The sequence below is a fragment of the Sorex araneus genome, chromosome 1 (assembly GCF_027595985.1).
Source record: "Sorex araneus isolate mSorAra2 chromosome 1, mSorAra2.pri, whole genome shotgun sequence".
Taxonomy (NCBI): Eukaryota; Metazoa; Chordata; class Mammalia; order Eulipotyphla; family Soricidae; genus Sorex; species Sorex araneus.
Window position 1 is genome coordinate 110,146,134 of NC_073302.1, and position 21,727 is coordinate 110,167,860.

The 21,727-nt window shown below is 37.3% G+C and overlaps 1 protein-coding gene across 3 annotated transcripts in view; it reads right to left on the reverse strand.

The window, feature by feature from the left end:
* Positions 1 to 1,002: 1,002 nt before the first annotated feature.
* CDH18 (cadherin 18) overlaps positions 1,003 to 21,727 on the reverse strand; it is a 993,503-nt gene continuing 972,778 nt past the window's right edge. For all 3 annotated transcript variants that reach the window (XM_055131052.1, XM_055131061.1, XM_055131049.1), the window contains 2 exons: positions 10,679 to 10,930; positions 1,003 to 3,766 (listed from right to left, as the gene is read on the reverse strand). In XM_055131052.1, the coding sequence (XP_054987027.1) occupies positions 3,276 to 3,766; positions 10,679 to 10,930 (743 nt within the window). In that variant the 3' untranslated portion in view covers positions 1,003 to 3,275. The remainder of the gene's footprint in view (positions 3,767 to 10,678; positions 10,931 to 21,727) is intronic.

Here is a 21,727-nt window from a genome sequence, read left to right on the forward strand (position 1 = left end):
CACTCACCATTTTGTATTAGGTCTGTCTGTAGAAAATTATTTTATCAGAAATAAATTCACTTAAGAATGAGCATTTTATTTAGATATAAATATCAACGAAGGCTTACAAAATGTGCAGACATTTTAGTGATTCCATTTTAGAATCACATATATTGCAAAGCTGTGTCTAGATGATGCTCTGTGTTGATGTACAAATTCTGCCTCCTAGACTCTGGGAATTTTCTTTTAGCGTAGATATACTACAGTTTAAATGCAGAAACAGAGTATAGAATAACTCAGTCCATTTGCAGAGCATTTATCCATTATTAATTTTTTAAAAAAACTGAGCAGAAAAATGGGACCTAAGCCATATTTGTAATAATAATATAATTGCCTAATTTCAGAGCTCGTATAAAAAATAAGACCTGGAATTCTTTCATTAACAAATTTCTAAGTTAAAGTCACACATAGTAATTTAAGACAAGAGAAACTCCATTCTACCTTCCTCTTCTATATACTATTTGGAGATTGTTAGCAATTGATTATCATTATAATGTTGTAGGAAGTAAGATAGATTTGGGGCACTTTTTCTCCAAAATCAAAATATTTTAGTACTCAAAACTATGCAAGAGGACGGTGGCTTTTGTGTTAAGTCATTGAGTTCATACACACATGGTCTTTAGAAGCCTCACCTGTGAATTGCAGAATGAATATTAAAATTTAAAAACTGAAACAAAAAAACATGTATATTTTAACCAAATCTAAACCTGAAAGCTGAAAGGACTTCCGCAAACTTCCTTCTTGGTCCTCTTTGCCCAGGAACATCCCATGAGGATCCAACGATTTGTCTAATGTTTACTCTTTCAGGAAAATGCTGTCCAGTATTAGCAGAAGCAGTTTATGTGTCCCCAAAGGTTATTCCCCACATTCATAAATGTCTCCTTGGATATTGTGCTATACCAAGTGAACACTGTGACTATATTTTATTAAATTTTATAATGCAGCATCTGAAAAGTTAAAATGTAAAAAACTTAAATTGAATTTTATTCCTTAGGTTTAAAACACAAAATTAAGAATCATACAAATAAAACTTTCTTCTCATACCTCCAATACTCATATGACAGCGCAGGGCCATTGCAAACAGAGGCAAATTTCAAAATGTTGCACATAGGTGGAATCAGACATAAGACATCATAGAACTTTTAGAGACATTAGATTGTGATAACTTAAAAGAGCAAAGGAAAACGTCCCCTTGAAAGAATTCTGATTTTGTAGGTTGCAAAACTCCAATTTATCTGACATACATAATTCTGACCAGTTTTGTAGTATAGAATCATCATGCTATAAATTCTAATTTCAAGACCAATTGCAACAATAAAAAAAATCAAGTTTGAGGAGAATAAAAGTTAGAACTTATAAGAAAATTAGCTTATTGGGAAGATAGCAAAATCATTAAACTTGCATATTATATATTCAGTAGTTATTTGTTTCACCATGGAGATTTTTATAAAGTTTTCCCAAAATAATATATATTATTCAAATGTATGATTATATTTTATAGACTAATAGAATTAGAAAATTAATGTTTGGAGATCTTATATTACAGAACATATTGCAGTTGATAAAGGATTTTATAGATGCTTTTCTTTCCTACATTTATCCTTTACATCCCAGGAGATGAGTTGGGAGTTACTTGTCATCTCTGCTTTCTAGTTTGATACCTTTAAAGCTCGGAGACTTTGGAACATATGTCAGAGGATAAAATATGCTAATCTCCTTTTTTCCCCCATTTTATTCACTTTTGGAATCGGTAATCTTACCAATTCCTGTAGTCCCTTAACTATGCAAAGGCTAATCAGTCAGTGAAATGGGAAAGCCTGAGGATATGGAAAGAATAAAGGCCAGCTAATCTTAAACCCATTAAGGTGAGGTGAATTGAGGCTCATTATTTTCAGTCTACACTTAAGCACTTCCAGAAGTTTGTCATTTTAGGAGTTCTAGGTTGTAAACCTACTGGAGTGATAGCACAGAGGGTAGGGCCTTTGTCTTCCATGTGGCCAACCCGGGTTTGATTCCTCCATCCCTCTCAGAGAGCCCGGCAAGCTATGGAGAGTATCCTGCCCACATGGCAGACTCTGGCAAGCTACCTGGGCGTATTCAATATGCCAAAAACAGTAACAACAAGTCTCACAACGGAGATGTTACATCTGCCCGCTTGAGCAATTCGATGAACAACGGGATGACAGTGCTACAGTGCAGGTTGTAAATAAGTAAATAAGACTGAAGCATAAAATAACCACAAGATAATTTGATAAAAAAAAAAAGAAAAGAGACCTTATTTTAGTTGTGGGAATGATCTACACTGCTGATTTAATTGCAATGAAATAAATGGGAAAAACAAAAAGAATTGTGTTTCCCTAGCTTATCACATAGGCTAAGACTGGTAATCTTTTATTCTAGCCCAGTCTTTCCCTGCTATAGCATATTATCTCAGTACACCTAGAACCATTCTTTCTCTCTCGTTTTCAAAGGGCTTCTTATCAAAATAACGGTCAAGTGAGGAGGGTGAGACGAGGCAATGGTTTGTGCACTTCTGAGCAGTGCCCACGAGGTGCAGAGTTGCATAAAGCATAGTGCAAGCAGCAAATCCCCGTGCTCCATCAATTTTGTATGGAGAAAATAAGTGGGGAGGGCAAAGAAAAGACAATGGTACATACAAGCCGATGGCAGCGGGTCCTGGCCTATGGGTGATCTTCCCTTAATTTAAACCCAATGCCTAATAAGATCTATGGAAAGAACTGAGTGTGGGTCTCAAGGGGCCGTGCAAAACCGTGAACACGAGGTCCTCATTACTCCCACAAGTCTCATTTTGCAGTGAACCACCCCTTGGACATCCATTTTGAACCATTTTGTTGCATTTTGCTCTTAGGAAAACAAACAACCGAAAAAAATTAAATTAAATTAAATCACCAAAGATATAATCGAAACAGATATCCATGTTTGGCTTCATTCAGATATTCTTAATCCAAGAGTAGCACAGACTTTATTGAGCAACTGAAAATATACACAAGGAACAGGAGCCGATTTCTTCTGCGTTCCCTTTCTTCCAGCTCAAGAACCCAGTTTTGATCACGAAAAGGACACTTGTTTCGACCGACCGGAACCGTGGACCGCTGGTAGGTACCCAAGGCTCCATCTCCTCCCCGCCTCGCTTTGTCCTTGGTCAGTGCTGAGGTTTCTTCTCGTTCCATTTGCTCGGGAAGCAAATCCACGAAAGCGTGGGCAGAACGGACCCCCTAAGTTGTTCGTTCCGATTCTATTTCTCCATAGAGTTCAGCTAACTTTTTAAACTCGGGTCCCCAGTCACCCAGGTAGTGGTAATCCTGGTCCGATTGGGTGGTGGCTGAGTCCAGGGAGCTGATGGACCCCGCCTCGGACCTCTGCCCCTCGTAAGCGTAAGTCTGAAGAGAGTCATAAGGGGGCACGCTGGGGTCCAGGTCGGCTTCTGCCAGTCTCTGCTTAATAAACTCCTGCACGTCTATACTCTCCAGGGTAGACAGTGTCTGGTGTCTCGGGGTGAGCTTCACCTCGGGTCTGATGTCTCTCCGGTACTTGAACTCCTCGGCTGCAGACGGGTTCCTCAAGGCAGTGATGTCAAAGGCCTCCGTGTCCTCCTCCCCGCCCCCTTCGTCGTCATAGGTGACCACGTTCTCCCGCACATCCTCCTCGGAAATGATCAAGGGCTCCTTCTTGCCGCGTCTCAAGGTGATGAAGAGGACCACGATGGCTGCAGAAAAGAGATGGGAAGAGGATGAAGAGCAAGAAGGCAAACCATGGAAGGAGAGACTCAGAGATGACTCACATAAGATGTCAACAGAACAGTCTGTTATCCATGGTGGTCCCTGGGGTGAACGCTGCACTCTGAAGAAAGCCGCATTATTTTTTCCCCCTATTACTAATAATGTAAAGAAAAAGAAGATCAACTCTATAAACTATTGAGAATTGCAGGTGGTTGGTTTCATACTTTAATAGCCTCATTTGTCAGGCTAGATGGTTAGAATTCTTGAAACTTGCTGCAGTAGAAGCAACCAATGTTTACCATGAGGAAAAAGAAGGTGGGAGAGAAATAAGAAACTGCAAAAATACTGGAGTGACACCCAAGTGGGGACCGGCAGAAAAACACAGGTATGAAGACCGTGACTGAGACCTCCAAGCCCGCTGGGATCACAACTGGGCCCTCTCCCCCAGGTCCCCAGTTTTCCAGTAGCTTGGCAGTCACACATGCAAACTGCCCCGGGAGCCATGTAATCTCATCAATGGCCAAGATCCAGAGACTATAAACTAAAGCTCTGGGAAGAGAGCACTGCAGAATTTCCTGGAGCACAGCCCCACAAATGACCTCTTATACCTAGCCCACTTACTTACCAAAAGTAGCACAAATCTGTTTGGCTTTAACACACTTATTTGTATTCTCTTATATATGGGCTTTAATGGCTCCAAAATGAAATACTACAGCCTTCACACACTTCCCTCTTATTGTGGTGGGAAGGTGTTAGGTGGTGGGATTGGTGTTTGAATATTATCTGCAATGAACTACTGTGAACTACTTTTATGAAAATAAAATATATGTATAAGAATTGCAAAAAAAATACTGGAGTGAGCAGTTCTGTCAACAGGTATTTAGTCCTTTGAGCTAGGTCCACTAAAGGTTGGTATTTCAAATTTTTGTAAAGTAGGAGCAAACAGTTCTTCCTTAAGCTCTTTCTTTTGATGGTCTTCAGGAATTCAAAGGAGTAATACTTTACATGGATAATCCTTTTGCCTTTGATAATTTAAAATAATTCTACAGAAAATTAATAATTGCATTTATCCATCACATTGCAAATGATGTGTTCTCAATGGTGGCAACTTATGTTGTAGAGGATTTTGTCACTTAATAAAATGTTTTACATACCTGCTATATTTAATCTTCCCAACAGAACTCCATAGTCTATTTTGAAAATGAGGAAAGTGATACTCAGAAAAATTGCATGAATGACTAGTACCTAAATCTAAGATCACTCAAAGAGCTTGGGCCCTGATTTGTGAATTTCCACAAAGAAGATAATAATATTTCCATAGATCCTTCATTATTTAAAAATTCTGCCACACGGAGCTGAATGAACACTTGGACATGTGACTAAGAGTAATCTGTACCAAATAGAGTCAAGGGTTCTGACAATCGCTAGAATCCTTTATGGTCTGATGAGCAATTCCAGGAAAGAGCCCTCAGCACAAAGGCAGGATTAAGCCCTAAGCACCATCAGGCATATCCCCAAACAAACAAACAGGTTTATTTGTTTCAGGATATAGTGCTTATTGCTAATAACCTTGCAACCACTGAGGACAAATCAAACTTTTTGAGGTGGCAGAGTTTTGGCTTCCCTACTGGTGAAAATAAAACAGTCCAAGTCAGGACTATAACTTTCAATAGTTCTTGAAGTACTTTGTTCAATCACATACTTTCACTTCTCTATGAAATGCAATTCTTTGTTCAAGGGAAACCCACAAAATCATTTGCAAAGGAGAGATGGCAAACATGTTTTTATCTGAAGCTTATTCAGGGATCTGAAGGCCAAGTGTGACTAAAGTTTTCTCTGCCAGTTGCTTCGGTCTCTTTGGTGTGGGATGGGAAAGAAATGTCAAGTTCTTGGGAGAAAAAAAGTGAACAGCTGCCTTACTCTCTCTTACACCATGGTCTGATTATACCATAAAGGTCCATAATAAATGTCCTTCCATCCATTTCAAAAAAATGGAAATCCTCACAGAAATTCACTCACCTCACATCTATTTTTATTTACCATTTAAAGTGGCTTTCAAAGCACCGTCTTCAGAAAACCAATGTATAAATGGCATCTGACTTTTTTAAAAACAATAAATTACATTTAACCTGGAATAAGAGACAAAGAAGCCTCACAAAACATACAGACCAGTCTAAGTTCCTTGTAGGTGGAATTTTCTTTCAAAGATCTAGAAATGGAAACGATTTGAAACAGATCACTAAGATCCCAATCCCATTACTTGGATTCAAACTTTAGCTGGATTTACACAATAATAGCCAGTTTTAGAAACAGTTAATCAGCTACTCATTTTCATTACTAAAATATTATTTTTAAAACTGATTTCATGTTTATAACAAACCTCAGCTTGTTATATTAAACATCAGTTTGATAACAGTTTTTACTGGTGTTATTAAACATTTTTTACGGTCGCTGTTGTTGATTTGTTTACTTTGGGGCTGCAGCTGATGTGTCCACTGTATTGCTGACTCTGTGCTAAGGAGTAACCCGTGGTCTGTGACTGGGAAACTCTCTGTGGTAGTAGGGATTCAAACCAGATTAGAGGTAAGGACTGGAGAGGTAGTATCACCAGTGAGGTGCTAAGTCTTGCATGCAGCTGACTCAGGTTCAATCCCAGCATCCTAAATGGTTCCCAAGTTTAGCAGGAATGATTCCTGAGTACAGAGTCAGGAGTAACAGCCTGGTGTGTCTCTCCAAAGGAAAACAACAAAAAGTGTGTGTATGTAAAGAAAGTGCTTTAAACCCTGTATTAACTGTCTACCCTGTTATTGATATTTTTCAAAACAATCATGAAATCATTAGCTCACACATTAACCAAAAAGTGTTAACATAATCAATAGGTAAAACCTATTGACTAGGTGTCTTTAAATAACTATAAGTGCTTTTACAATGCCATTACCACTATGAATAACATGATGAATGATTATCATTCAAAGACAGCTTAAGAAATTTTTGACAGACTTTGGATACAATTATAAAAACATATTTGAGTTTCAATACATCTTGAAAGTGTTCACATATCAAATCCCACCTGTGTTCTGAGGGCTAGTGTAAATTTTGGAAATGTTTTCTCATCAACCCCTAAGGGAGAAAACCACTTTTACGAGATAATTAAAGAAAGGCATAGTTTCATGAAATAATAAAGCATTACTGTGAATAATACATCTTAAAATGTATCTGCATTTTAGTATTCTAATTACTTTTAAGAATTTTATTTTAGCATGAGCAACTGATGTTATCGAAAGCAAAATCCTAGATTAGAATGCCTCTCCCCAGTGATCTGTGTTTGAGGACTGTTCACCAAATATGGAGGTGGATTCAGATCCTGAGTTCTGTTTTCATCTGTGCTGTCTTCTGCCTAGTTGTTGGGCCATACCCATTGGTGCTCAGGAGTTACTCCCAGCTCTGCACTAAGGAGTTACTCCTGGCTATGCTCAGGGGACCATATGGGACATGGCAGATCCAACCTGGGTTGGGCGTGTGCAAGGCTCTGCTCCTGAGGTAAAATCTTTCTGCACTAAGTTAGGAATCAAAGAGGACTCATGGTTACACTGTGAATTTTCTGTTCAGAGGTAACAGTGTTTCTTTATATTTTGTTTTAAATTTTAAAGACACAAAAGTAATGCATGACTACTTGTAGAAAACAGCAGTTGCAAGCAATCGATTTATCAAGAAATAAACCTTATAATCTCTGATCTCTTCAACTCCCGTCTCCACTGTGGTTTTATTAGGAAAGTCTGCATTGAAAAAGTCCTTGTACTGCATCAAACTTCCTTGCTAAAGGCATGCTTTATTTCTTGGGACTCAACTTCTTTAACTCCTAGCAAGTATTGTTGAAGGTTCTGTCCTCTTTGATATATTTCTTTTACCTTTGACTTTTACTACCCTTTCCTTATTTTCCTTCTTCTCTGACTTTTCACCATCTTCTGCCAGTTCTTTCTTCCTGACTTGGGGAGCTTAATTGGTTTGTCACAGCTTAGTTTCAGCCTCTCTCTCTCTACCTTTGATTTCTTGTCTTAACTTCAACCCAATACCTTTCTGGTACTTCCAGCACATGCAGATGGAAAGGACATTTAACAAGTGGTCAAAAGTTGGTACTATGTGAAATTAGCCATAAATCTTATGTAGCTCAGATCATTTTTATAAAATTCCTATTGTAATTTTTCTTTGTTCCCCTCAAAGAGCCCAACAAGCTACAGAGAGTATCCCGCCCTCATGGCAGAGTCTGGCAAGCTACCTGTGGTGTATTTGATATGCCAGAAACAGTAACAACAAGTCTCACAATGGAGACTTTACTGGTGCCCGCTTAAGCAAATTGATGAACAACGGGACAACAGTGCTACAGTGCTATTCTGTATTTTTATTCTTGGAATATTATTTTAAGAAAGTCACAGTGCCATAAATGTGTGGAATTATCATTATCAGTTTTCAAGTGGAACAGCAAATACTGCCATGAACTATGCAGCTAAAATTTTAGTAAATCTTTTCACAGGAGCATTGAAATCTTTATTTTTCATTTCACTTAAAATACCTCATATTATTCATACTTCTTTATCTCTGCTGGAGAGATAGCACAGCGGGAGGGCATTTGCCTTGCACCAGGCCGACCTGGATTCGATTCTTCTGCTCTTCTCAGAGAGCCTGGCAAGCTACTGAGAGTATCTTGCCAGCACTGCAGAGCCTGGCAAGCTAGCTACGGCGTATTCAACATGCAAAAACAGTAATAAACAAGTCTCTCGATGGAGACATTACTGGTGCCCTCTCTAGCAAATCAATGAGGAGCTGGATGACAGTGACAGTGACTTTATCTCTGCTAAAATAATCTAAATAATGGTAAATCTAGGTAAGGAGACTGTAGTAATTTGCTGATCCATTTCCCTGCATAGTCTCCTGCTAGTATGATATTTTTATATTTCTTTCATTCACCTTTTTCTTTTCCAATTGCAAGTCTTGTTGAGGCTCTGTATTGCTGTAAAAGCTGTTAATACCCTGAAGCAAAGCCACCTTCTCTAGTCCCTAACTGTCTCAAGCTCTGCCTCAAGGCAATTTTTAGTTTCAGCTTCATCCTGTATTGCTCTCTATTTACTCTTTTGTAAAGATCATTTCTCTTTTGCCTTGAAAACAAAATGAAACTATTCTCATAAGAACATCTGTCTCACCATTTGTTCATGATGCTGAGAAAAGAACAAAAGAAAAGGTGGTGAAGAAAAAGGCAGAAGTCCCGGGAAGCACACACTGGAAAAAAAAATAGCTACCCATTTTGAACTATGAAGCAGAGACAGTCTTTATATTTTCTTTCTTCGTACAAAAAAAATGAGATTTGCCTCTTTTTAAATAGCAATACAAAAAAAGTGCATGATGGCATCAACTTGACTCCAAAGGTGAAAACAAAAGTAGAGAAAGTATTAAAATATTTTATTTGTATGAAATGTAAGACAAATGGGAGAAATAATTTTACTCCCAATATATGTTTATATTTCTAAGGAAAATTATTTTCATGAAATTCTCATTTCTCTGGAATATAAAGCATTAAAATAAGAACATACACAGTGCTGAACTATGCCTAGTCCTTGACATTGGAACACAGAACCAATTACCAAACATTGGGGAGGGGTGGAAATGGCAGGAGAGAAGGAAAACCATACGAGAGAGAGAGAGAGAGAGAGAGAGAGAGAGAGAGAGAGAGAGAGAGAGAGAGATGGACATTGGGCAAGGATCATGATCACTTTGGTGATTAGGCATGTAGTGATGGGATATGGAAATTTTGCATATGAATCCCATGGATTTTACACTATTGTAACTTTCTAATCTAGAATACAGAAGATATTTTTTAATTAGTTAGTAGCCATGATTGATACTTTTAACCAATAGACACTTCCGGATACAAATCCGCTTTAACTTCGCATTAAGATTTATTTTCAATGAAACTAACTGTTTGGTTTGAATTAAGTCATCAAGTTCTTTGCCTGTGGCACTTAGAATATTTCACATCAATTCTTTCCACAAGACGGTGCTTTTAATAGAGATCAATTTAATAATTTGTCTTCCATTGGCTCTTTCAAGTCTTTCATCACACTCAACTGGCATTGCTCTGAGATCCACACTGTTTTTTGGAATGTAAACTCAAAGGAGTTTGAGCTCCTTTCTCCTCTGCCTTCCTCCGGTCTGCATGCTCCTCTTCCACACTGCAATGCTCTCCACTGCAATTCTCTCTCTCTCTCTCTCTCTCTCTCTCTCTCTCACTCTCTCTCTCTCTCTCTCTCTCTCTCTCTCTCTCTTTCTCTCTTTCTCTTTCTCCTCCCACCCCCCCCAACCCCCGTGGAACATCACAATGAAAGAACACACATCTAAATAAGATATATCTGGAGAAAAACTATTTTGATTTGGTATTGTAGGAATTTGGGCTGGGAGGAGGAAGAGGTTAGAATTTACCAAGCTGTGCTAACGGCTTGCTCCTGAATCTGTGCTCACGGATCACTTCTGGTGATACTCAGAGGACTGTATGCAGTGCTGGAGATCAAATAAGATCAACTCAATCTCTCTTTGTCTCTTTGTCTCTGTCTCTGTTTCTGTCTATCTGTCTCTCTTTGTCTCTCTCTGTCTCTCTGTCTCTGTCTCTGTTTCTCTTTCTCTCTCCACACACACACATAATACATCAACTTGACTTCCAAAGGTGATAAAACCAATTAGAGAAAATACTCAAATATTTTCTTGTTTTTTGAAATACAAGGCGAATGGGAAAAGGGTTTTACTCCCCAAGCGTGTTCCTGTCTCTAAGGCAAAGGATGGCCCTGGAACCCTCCTCTGCCGGCTGCACTCCCCATTGCAAGGGGCTTCCCCGGGGAGGGTGGCTGACTCACCTAGGAGGATGACAACGCACAGCAGGATGGCGATCAAGGCTCCGGTGCTCAGGCCCGCGGAGGACAGGAAGGCTTCGGCGTGGCAGGTCCGCACGCGCCCGTCCCGCTCGCAGGCGCAGACCCTGATGGTGAGGGTGCTGCTGCTGCTGAGAGAGGGGATGCCACCGTCAGAGACGAGGACGGGCAGGTAATACACATCCTGAACACTGCGACTAAATCTCCTCCGCCTGGTCACGATGCTGGCTGTGTTATCTACGGCAGACACAAGCAAAACAAGGTGCACTTAGTCAAGCCGTCATGAGAAACGCCCGTTCCTTTTCATGGATACAATTGGGGGCTAGGGAGGGGGGTGGAGGGAGGAGTTGTGACTTTCTTTTTCAAGGGAAAAATGTGTGAAATGGAGAAGGGAACAGAAAGAGGGAATTATTAGACAGTCACTTATAGCAGTTCTTCAATGGGTATCTCCTGAGAAAAGTTTAGAGAGAGAGCTGAAGGCAGGGTGGGTAGCAGGGAAGAAGCAATCAACGACTTGGACATGGACATCAGCGTCAAACATACCAAGGGGTGCAAGTGGCTTAAAGCCAGTAGATACTCAATGTGGGTGAGGCAACGTTTCTTACTCTCAACCTGCTGACCGCTAAGTGAAAGCAGCAAATATTTATTTATTTTTTAACAAGCTTTTCACATCATGTTCATGAATAGAATAGTTTTACCAACGCTTGTCTAGAAAACAGTTATGATGACTCCAGGACAGTTGGGAAACTCTTATTAAAGGGAGCATGCCATAAAACTATTAATCATAATTAAAAGAGTTCAATGTATTTTTCTATTAGATTCCTTATATGCTAGCATATGCCAAAATATTTTGATCATTTTCACAGTCAGGAATTGCTTAATTATTAGAAGTAAAAATTTTCAATTAAAAATTCTGAAAGTAATTTTTAGAAGTAAAATTTTAAGTATTTTTAGACAAAATGTAGATTATATATATAAATGTAACAAAATTATGAAATGATACATATGTTAGAAGATCAATGCCAAAATAAAAAGCTAGAAAGTGATTAGCTACAATACACTTTCATTCACTCAACTGTTCTGCTCAAACTGAATAACACTGCACAAATTCACTTCCAGTTAGTCTTGATGTCTTCAGGGCACATAAGCTATGATTATCTCAGCATAGTTTCAATCCAGATTGTTTGTGGCATACTTGGAAGTGCTGTTCAGATTCTTGCATGGAGTGGCTTTTGGCTTAGAAATATATGCCTTTCTTCCCAAAGTAACAACCCTTCTGAACAAGAATCACCGCCAGGTTATAAAGGTCCAAGCATTGTCACTACATTCAATGTGAAAGAACAAGTTTGGTGGGAGAGCTTCCCTGGTGGACCTGCCATGCAGAGGAAAACATTGTGGAGAGCTTGTGTCTCTCACTCTTTCCAACCCTTGTTTTTACTGTAGTCCGGAGAAAAGGCTCCTGAGGTAGTCTCTGGGGAGCACCCTTCCTTCTAAATTCCAATTTAGGGACTGCTTCCCGAGGAGCTATTCACCATCTATGACTTACATCATTTTCACCAGAAAATTTAGCCACAGGAATGGAGAGACTTTTTTCTCATATCTACTTGCCTTCTTCTGAAAACTGAATTTCTGTTACTTCGTATGTCACAGCATACATCTAAGTGTAGTACCCTAAAATTATCATGCATTGCCAAGTCAATGCAATAGGAAGGTGTGGATTTTTGCAAATATTCAGTGCAATGTCATAAAATATGAATTACAAATTTATGGAAGTTACACATCTATAATTATACATATAATGTGCACATCCACATATATATGCACCCATATATATGTAATTTATTCAAGGTTTGCTATAAAGAATAAGCAAATAACAAGAATTAAAATATATTTTCATGTAGAAGATAATTTTTGTAAACACATTCATTTCCAGGAATGTACATAGTATGTGCCAGAGTTCTGTTTATACCTTCGCACTGTGTGTTACCTTGAACATAACTGAGTACAGCTTTGGAAGCTGAAAGTACTGCTCGGGAAAATTCAGCCCCAAAAATGCAGGTTAAGGATAGAGAAAGAAAAGAGATAAATTGACTCCTGTACCTGGTAGAATACTAATAAGAATCTGATTCCTGAATATAAAAATATGCGCCTGTTAAATGGCGTTGCATGAAGATTTTTGTAAACTTGTTTATACATGCAGTTGTTTGGGATAAGGAAAATAAATAGGCTGAGTACTAATAGGAACTAATATTAGATAATAATACTTAGATTAGAGATTTAATACTAGATTTAATATTAGAGATCTAATACTAATATTACAGATTCTCACTGCAGTGGTCTGTGGAAGAGGTATAGAGCATAGACTGATCTCAGCCAAACTGATTAATAAATGAGGAGAATGGCTTGATGATATGGCAAATATAAGCAACTCTTTTATGACTGATTTCTGAATTGTTAGAAAATTTAAGGAGAATCTTTTGGGGCGCACATTCAGTGGTACTCAGGGTTTACGTCTGCCTCTGTGCTCTGGGAATCACTCATGGAGGTGCTGGGGGAACCACATGTGATGCCAGGGATCAAACCAGTGCTGTCCACAAGTGCCTTCACCCCTGTCCTCCCTCTCCAGCCCCAACCAACATTGTTACATTCTCAGTTCAACAGCAAGTCATTTTATATGAGTCATCTGCGTGCAAGGCAAACACCCTGCCGCTCGCTGTGCTATCATTCCAGCCCCTCATTTTATATAAATGTTGGCAATGCAGTAAGAAGATTGGATTCGGGGGCAGGGCAGGTGTGCATCTAAGTTTGTTTGTTTATTTATTTATTTATTTATTTATTTATTTATTTATTTATTTATTTATTTATTTATTTTCCAGACGTAGGTTTTTATTTTTGAAAAGGAATAAGGATTCAAGTAGCAAATAATTTTCTACTTAAAATAACTTAGCAACTTGACAAAGTGTATTGTGTACTTCACTGGAGTTATAAAAATCAAATGTACTTCAAAGAAGCTTACTGAACTTGAACTAGAAAACTCTGAACTATAATGAAATGATAGTGGTATGTATGAGTATAATATCCACATCTAAAAATGAACATTTGTGTATATATGTATACATTCATCTATGTCCATATTTATAATTATCTATATGAATTGAGTGATGAGGCAATAGAGGCCAAATAAGGTAAATCATTTCAGATGTATTTCAACAGAGAGAAGCAATTTTAACATATCTTTTTATTTTTTAATTTTTTTTTGCTTTCTTGGTCACACCCGGCGATGCACAGGGGTCACTCCTGGCTCTGCACTCAGGAATCACCCCTGGCGGTGCTCAGGGGACCATATGGGATGCTGGGATTCAAACCCGGGTCAGTCGCTTGCAAGGCAAACGCCCTACCCGCTGTGCTATCACTCCAGCCCCCAGCATATCTTTTTATTAAGAAAATGCTACTAGAATTCTGGGAATGCCTTTGGATCTACCACTGTAAATGATATACTCTAATTTGATGGTTGGTATTTTGATGGCTTCAACTGGGTTACTGAGAGATTAGAAAATATGTCAGATAAAGCAAATGTCAAGAGAAGTTTATAAAAATCCTACTTGTTACAGAAAGATTTATGTAGCTGAAGTATCTCAGAAAATATCCAAAAAAACTGTCTTTCTATCTTCAATATATTCCAGTTTCCTAGCCACTGCATTTTCTATGTAACGTAAAAATAACCCCGAATGTATTTTCTTTCAAAGTAAATGCATTATGTATTTTTTATATATCATACTTTTGTCCTGAAAAGACAGCAGGGATCAGAAAAATTGATATGCGGATATCATGAATCAGGTCGAAACTAAAAAATTCTGATCACTATAAAAGAAATAAAATGTGAAGTCCTTTGAAGAGCAATAGTAAACACAGTTAAAATTTGGTAAATATGAGGCTTCCAGAAATTTTATAGCTAATTTTGTTGTGCTGCTAAAGAATATTTCCAGTAACTATATTTGTGGATAGATATATTTTTTGGATTCTAATCTCTATATTTCTACAGAGACCAAAGATAACAACTTATGTTTTTTTATCATACAAGTTTCAGACTATACTGGAATGCAGTTACAAGTTTTCTGAACCAGCAGTATATGTAGCCAATCATTTCTTTTTCAACATTTTGAAAAATCTTGAACCTGTCAAATTTCTGTTTATTTTTCACAAGCTCTAATAGTTTAAGTTAAAATAAGGGGTGCTTTTAAAATAGTCCCTGGAGCAAAAGCTAATTCCACATGAAAATCTAAAACTACCTGCTATTTCAGATAGTATTACAACACATGGCTCTCAATAATATTAAATTAGCAGACAGCCATACACTTCCTGCCATTTTAGTGATTTGGCTTTTTTTGCTTTCAAAATGTAGACATAAAGACTTACTTTAGCTCAAGCTGAGTCTAGAAGAGTGTTAGCATTTAGAGGGCATTAACATGTTTTCAGCTCTATTTGACAGTAGAAATATTTGACATTTTCAGCTGTAGCTCTCTAATTAAAATAGGCCCCTAGTACCAACCCTCCCTTTAAGTATGTTTGACAAGAAAGTTTGAAGATACAACATAACTTTTATCAAACAGATAAATATGTGATGTCTTATATTGTTTTCATAGTTCTTGGGCTTCCAGCAATAATAATATGCAATTGCATTTTAACTATTACCACAGCCCAGGTCATGAAATAATGTTCTTTTATTTTCCTGTAAAACTTCTTTCACATAATAGGTACTTGATAAAAAATGATTTGAACTATACACTAAGAGGAACTTGTTTTCTGCTATAGTTTCCTTATTATGTTGACATGTACTAAGAAATTAAAACTAAATTGATGTAATATATCTTGCAATGCTTCAGTGCCAGTCTCCTAATGCTTTTAACTGAAGGTTCATTTGTTATCACATGTTCTTTTTTTATTTCCCCTGCCTCTACTCTTTACTTCAGAATTCTCATAATACCAGTGCACTGGGTCCAGAATCTAAAATGCTTATTTACAAATGTTGTAAACATCTTCTTGATCTCACTTGAGTTTCTGCCAGACCACAAGTGTATGACCTTATGTGTCATTATGTGTTATTTGCACCCTGCAATGCCATCCATTTGGCCATCTGTTGTACTTTTTCCAGATAATGTTAAATTTCCCAGATACGCAGAAATTTTTATTGTCTACAGTTTCTGCTTTTACAATTGTCAATAATTCTAGGAAATAGTTGCAGACGTCTTAGTTGACTGTACCAAGAAAAAAAAATTTGACTCAGAAAGGAGATTAGTAATGAAAAGTTATTTCCATGCTTTATTAGACTCATATAGAAGCTTTTTTCTCATATGGAATTTTTCCCCAGCATTTTATTTTGGATTTTGTTCTATTATGTACAATATGTAAACATCTTTTTCCAAAAGGAGACTATCTTCTCTTATGAATGCATTAAAACCTAATTTAAAATTGCTTGAATAATTTTACCATTAATTTTCCATGTCTGTAAGTATAAAACTGTATATTAGATGCATAGAAAATAAAGCAAACATATATAAATGTGTCAAGCCTATCAGAAAATGTTCTCATAAATTTCATGTTTTAATTTACATAAAACAATTTAGGTGGAAGGAGTGCTAAAATAATAAGCAAGCATTTTAAAAATATCAATATAAATACAAAATGTCAAACATATTAAAATAAGTTAATATTTGTAGAAATTGACATAAACCAGCAATCAATAAAAATAATGAAAAGAAACATTAATTCCAAGAGAATATTTTTATCCATTATTTATTATTGGATATTGGGTATTAATGGATATTTTATCCATCGGTTTATTATTACTGTAACCAACACAATTATATTTAATAGGGAAAGGATTTTGAAGTTGTTATATGGAGTCACTTCATCAATATATTTATTATTTCATTAATTTAGTGACTAAAGTGACTAAATCAATTGTAAAGATAGATCCTCAAAACTTTTGAAAGTGAATACTTGATATAAATATTTAAGTGATTATAGGTTTCCTTCCTCCATGAAGGCAGAAAGAGGAAGAGGCCATTTTTGACATCCCACGTGGTTTTGCATGAAGATGGAGTGAAGGCCATAGAACATAAAATATATTTTTGAAAAATCATAGCCAACAAAGTGATAAGAGCTTATTAAAAACTTGTATTATAGAGTTGGAGAGATAATACAAAGGTAGAGCATTTGCCTTGCATGCAGCCAACCAGTATTTAATCCCCAGCACCACATATGGTCCCCTGAGCACTGCCAAGTGTAATCCTGGAATACAGAGTCAGAAATAAATTGAGCACCAATGGGGTGTGACCCAACAACAACAAGCTGTAATATCACTTTGCTTTTCTCATTTCATTTATTTATTGCTTGTTTCATGAATATGAAACTGACCTCTTGTCAATGACACGGAAAATATCCAGGTAGGCTAAATCATTAGGAAAAATATATGTGCATATAAAATCAACAGAGGTCACAATAGCCTAGGAGAGCACTCAAGCATTTATTATCTATATTTATTTTTGTCTAGAACAAAACACACAATAAGTCACTATGATTACAAGTCACACTGTCATTTTAACATCAAAACTGCATCTAGCCTGTCTCTCTCTTTTCACCCTAGTCAACGCATGAGTTTGTCTGAACCTTTTACCAGCAGATCAAAATCTGTTACAACCAGAAGGTGAGGATGGGATTTGACAGGGAGAAAAGAAATCAAGAGCGGAAAAGGATGCATCTGATCTCACCAGTGAGAGAGGATGGCCCTCAGAGGGCATGGCCAATCCCATAGCTGCTAGATCCATTTTGTCAACCAGGATCAAGGAGTCTTGGAGTCTGCCCTGACACCCGGTGGAGGTGGGGTGGGGGGGTGGGGCAGGAAGGAAATGCATTGGAAACGGGCCCATGATAAGAGATTGAAACTCGAAGTCTTTTGAGGCTTCAATCAATTCAAGCATATTCTGAGAACCAACTTATAAATGCACTATTTTTTCTTAGAATTGAGGAAAACTGCTAAATGGTCTCTTTAGCCCTGTGGATAAAAACTGAATGTTAAATGCTTATACTCTGTGGAGAAATTAAGCACTTTACAGCACCAGCTGTGAGATCTCATTTGAAGGACAAAAATAAACTACGGAAATATTGAGTACTACAAATCTGACAATGCCAAAGAAATACCAAATAAACATAAAGTCTCCCATGGTTTACAATACATCAAAAGAAACAGTTGCATTTCACTACCCATGGACTGTGAAATTTGAAAAGAGTGCCCCCAAAGACACCTTTCTTTAACAGCTACATAGCCAGAATTGAAAATATCCATATGCTGTAAACTTCAAGCCGTGTAAATCACGCAGATTATCTCTTCATAAAATCATAATAGCCTCAAGCCAAAAAAAAAGTATTTTTGAATGCTATTTAAGTATTTTGCAAAAAAAAAAAAACCTAACGGAGCTTCTACTAATATGACCTTCATTTTCAAAAGTAGAAATGAATATTGCAAAAAAGTAATAAAAAGCAATAAGTCTAAGGGAAAACAAAAATCTCGAAAATGAGTTAGAAATGAAAGTTTAATGAATAGCTCGTGTAATAGGAATACACAGTGGTTATTTTTAATATAAAATCCTCAGTGTTTTAGAAGGGATGTATTATTTGAATCCACTCATTTTTAAAGAATAGAAATGCTTGGGTAAGTGGAAAAACATATATAATGAACAGAACATCTAGAGACAGCTGCCACCAAGGTGATTTATTCACTGGCCCGGCTCTGCAGATGCACACCTGAATCTCTGAGGTGATGCAAGCCAATCAGTTGTAGTTTGTGGTACCACTGGTCCCTAACTCTTGGCAGCTGAAAACTCCCGGGCCCAAGGAGGTGGGCAGTCACCCCCCACCCCACCAGGCCTGCAGCATTACCCTCACCCCAAAGTCACAGCCGCACCAAAGGCTCAATCCACCACTTCCCTGACATTCTTTTCAGAGAACCAAATTTTGAATGATTCCAGGTAGCCTGGTGTTCAGGCTAGAACTCTGGGGTCTTCGTGAGGTTGGGGTCTGCAGCTTCCCCACACCTCCCATACTTTCAGAAGCCCCGTCAGCTCACAATCACTTTCCAACCCTCCCCCACCCCCGTGTCAACTCGTAGTCCCAGACAATAGATCCGGAAGTCTCTGGGACAGGCAGTCACAGACACCTCCCAATTCTTCAATATTGAAATTCCAGTCAGAGCACACCAAATTAGATGGAGAGTAACACAGAAGCCCACTAATCCAACAACAATAACAACAACAATAAAAAAACAGAAGTCTTTAGCCTTTTGCTAAACAGAAGGTTCGGGTAAAAACAGTGATAATAAGGCTCCAGTAACTTAATAACTTTTTTTTTAAGTTCTTAAAGCAGTAGTTAAGAACCTATGGTCAGATGTAACTGTTTTTTCATAAAAACACAAATTTTAAAAAAATACTTAATTGATTTTAACTCTGGAGCTTTGTTACCTAATTGATTTCAACTCTAAAATTTTATCAACAGTTGAGGCTTTTGTCTATATTAGAATACATTTAAAAATTTTTTTTAAAAAGAAAAGTTGAGACCAAATTTTTAAGATTGCTGTTTTGTTGATTTTTTGATAACTAATGACAAATAAAATGAAATGATTTTAAAATGTAAAAGATGGGGGTCTGGAGCAATAGCACAATGGGTAGGGCGTTTGCCTTGCATGCGGCCAACCCAGGTTTGATTCCCAGCATTTCATATGGTCCCCTGAGCACCGCCAGGGGTAATTCCTGAGGGCAGAGCCAGGAGTTATCCCTGTGCATGGCCAGGTGTGACCCAAAAAGCAAAAATTAAATAAATAAATAAATAAAATGTGAAAGATGCATTAAAGACTGCTACAGAACTACATATAGATACTTACATATAAGCGATCCATTCTCCTACTAAAATCTTTAAGATTTACTAATGCACTTGACAATTCAAATTAAATCTAAGAATTAAACTGGTAAATCCCTTTACATCAAATAAAATCTAGCATCTCAGGAGATAGCAAAAAGATTATAAAGCAGAACAGACTTATGTTGTAGGCTAATGATGATTTTATGTTAAGGGATTCGAATACACTTTTATAATACAAAGTGGATGAACAATGTTGTATATACATATATACATGGTATACATCAATAATAATAGATTGTGACTCAGTTGTGCAGCTCACTGACAATAGTTGTAATTTTTTTCTTTTTGGGGTCACATCTGGCGATGGTCAGGGATTACTCCTGGCTTTGCACTCAGGAATTACCCCTGGTGCTCAGGGGACCATATAGGATGCTAGGAATCGAACCCAGGTCAGCCACATGAAGGCAAACGCCCTACTCTCTGTGCTACTGCTCCAGCCCCTGACAATAGTTTTATAGGTGATGAAATTAAAATTTTATAATGGACTTTTAATGCCAAATAATAACAGTTTACTGGGGCTGGAGCTATAGCACAGCGGGTACGGCATTTGCCTTGCACTCGGCTGACCTGGATTTGATTCCCAGTATCCCATATGGTCCCCTGAGCACCGCCAGAGATAATTTCTGAGTGCAGAGCCAGGAGTAACCCCTGAGCATCGCAAAATATAAATAAATAAATAAATAACAGGTTACTTATAACAACTTAAGGAGATAAAGTTTATGTATTTTCTCTTATCTTATCGTAATACAATTTTAAAATACTGTAACTTCAAATATAATATTTTGGGGAACTCAAATTGCCTCTATTACCAATATATAAATGACAAATTAAAGCGAATTTTTAACATTTTTTATCATTATTTTTTACTAGTGAATCACCATGAGTTACAGTTACAAACTTATGAGCTTTCACGTTTGCATTTTAAAGTGAATTTTAAATGAGCATGCTTACAGTATTATGTTTTATATATGTATATATGTATATATGTGTGTGAGTATGTGTTTAAAAGGAAAGAGAGGGAGAAGAATAATTTCCCACTGACCATTTTCCAAATCAGAGTCTAGTAATTAATATGCAAGTATCATAAAAGTCCAGATAAGTATCTTTGCATAGAATGAAATTTTTTGTACACTTTGGTAGGAAAAGACCTAAAAAATTAATTGTAGACTAGTTTGTCTATATATAAACCACAAAACATCGAGGGATGCTTAAAACTCATTGTTCTCAATAGTGAATTAAAACACCCTTGTGTCTAGTTTGCCACAAGTCTCTTGTTAGATCTTTCTAACCAGTATAACTGATGTTACATTCTGCCATCCATATAAATGACATTACATTCTGCCATCGATACACATTCTTTCCCAGGTAGTAGAAAATAGTTATGGTTTTTCACCACCTGAGAAAATAATCAATTTCTTAATGCCAAGCCATATGCTACCTATATTAACAATACAACAAACTTTTAGAGATCTACAGTAATTCATGTTTCTTTGCCTTCAGTTGCAAGTTGCGTTTTATGTGATCCTTAATTTTCCGAGTAGAGGGTCAGTCTCAGGAAAATGAGTGCTGTTGAGTTTCAGTTCTTAGAGTTCTGCTCACCTAAGGCTCCTCCTTATACAAACAGCAGGGGAGGAGAGCATATGGCCTTACAGATTAGGTGAAAGGAGAAAAGCAGTGCTAACACAACAAAGTTATTTTAGGGAATAAAGTTCTTTCTAAGAAGAGAGAGGAAGAATGATGATTAATACTAATATAGAATGAGACAAGACTAGAAAAGAATGGAAAATGAAAAATGCCAGGCAGGGATTATATCATGGTATGCGACTATGCATATGTGTGCTCACAAGTATATATGTTTGTGGATATTGATACTTTTTTAATTTTAAAACTATCTATTGTGGGGCTGCAGCAAAAGCAAATTGGGTAAGATAGTTGCGTTGTTGCTGCCTACACAGGCTTAATCCCTAAGTATCCCATATACTCTCTCAAACGCTACCAGGAGTGATCCATGAACATAAGAGCCAGGTGTAAGACCTGAGTACCTATCTGTATGACTGCACC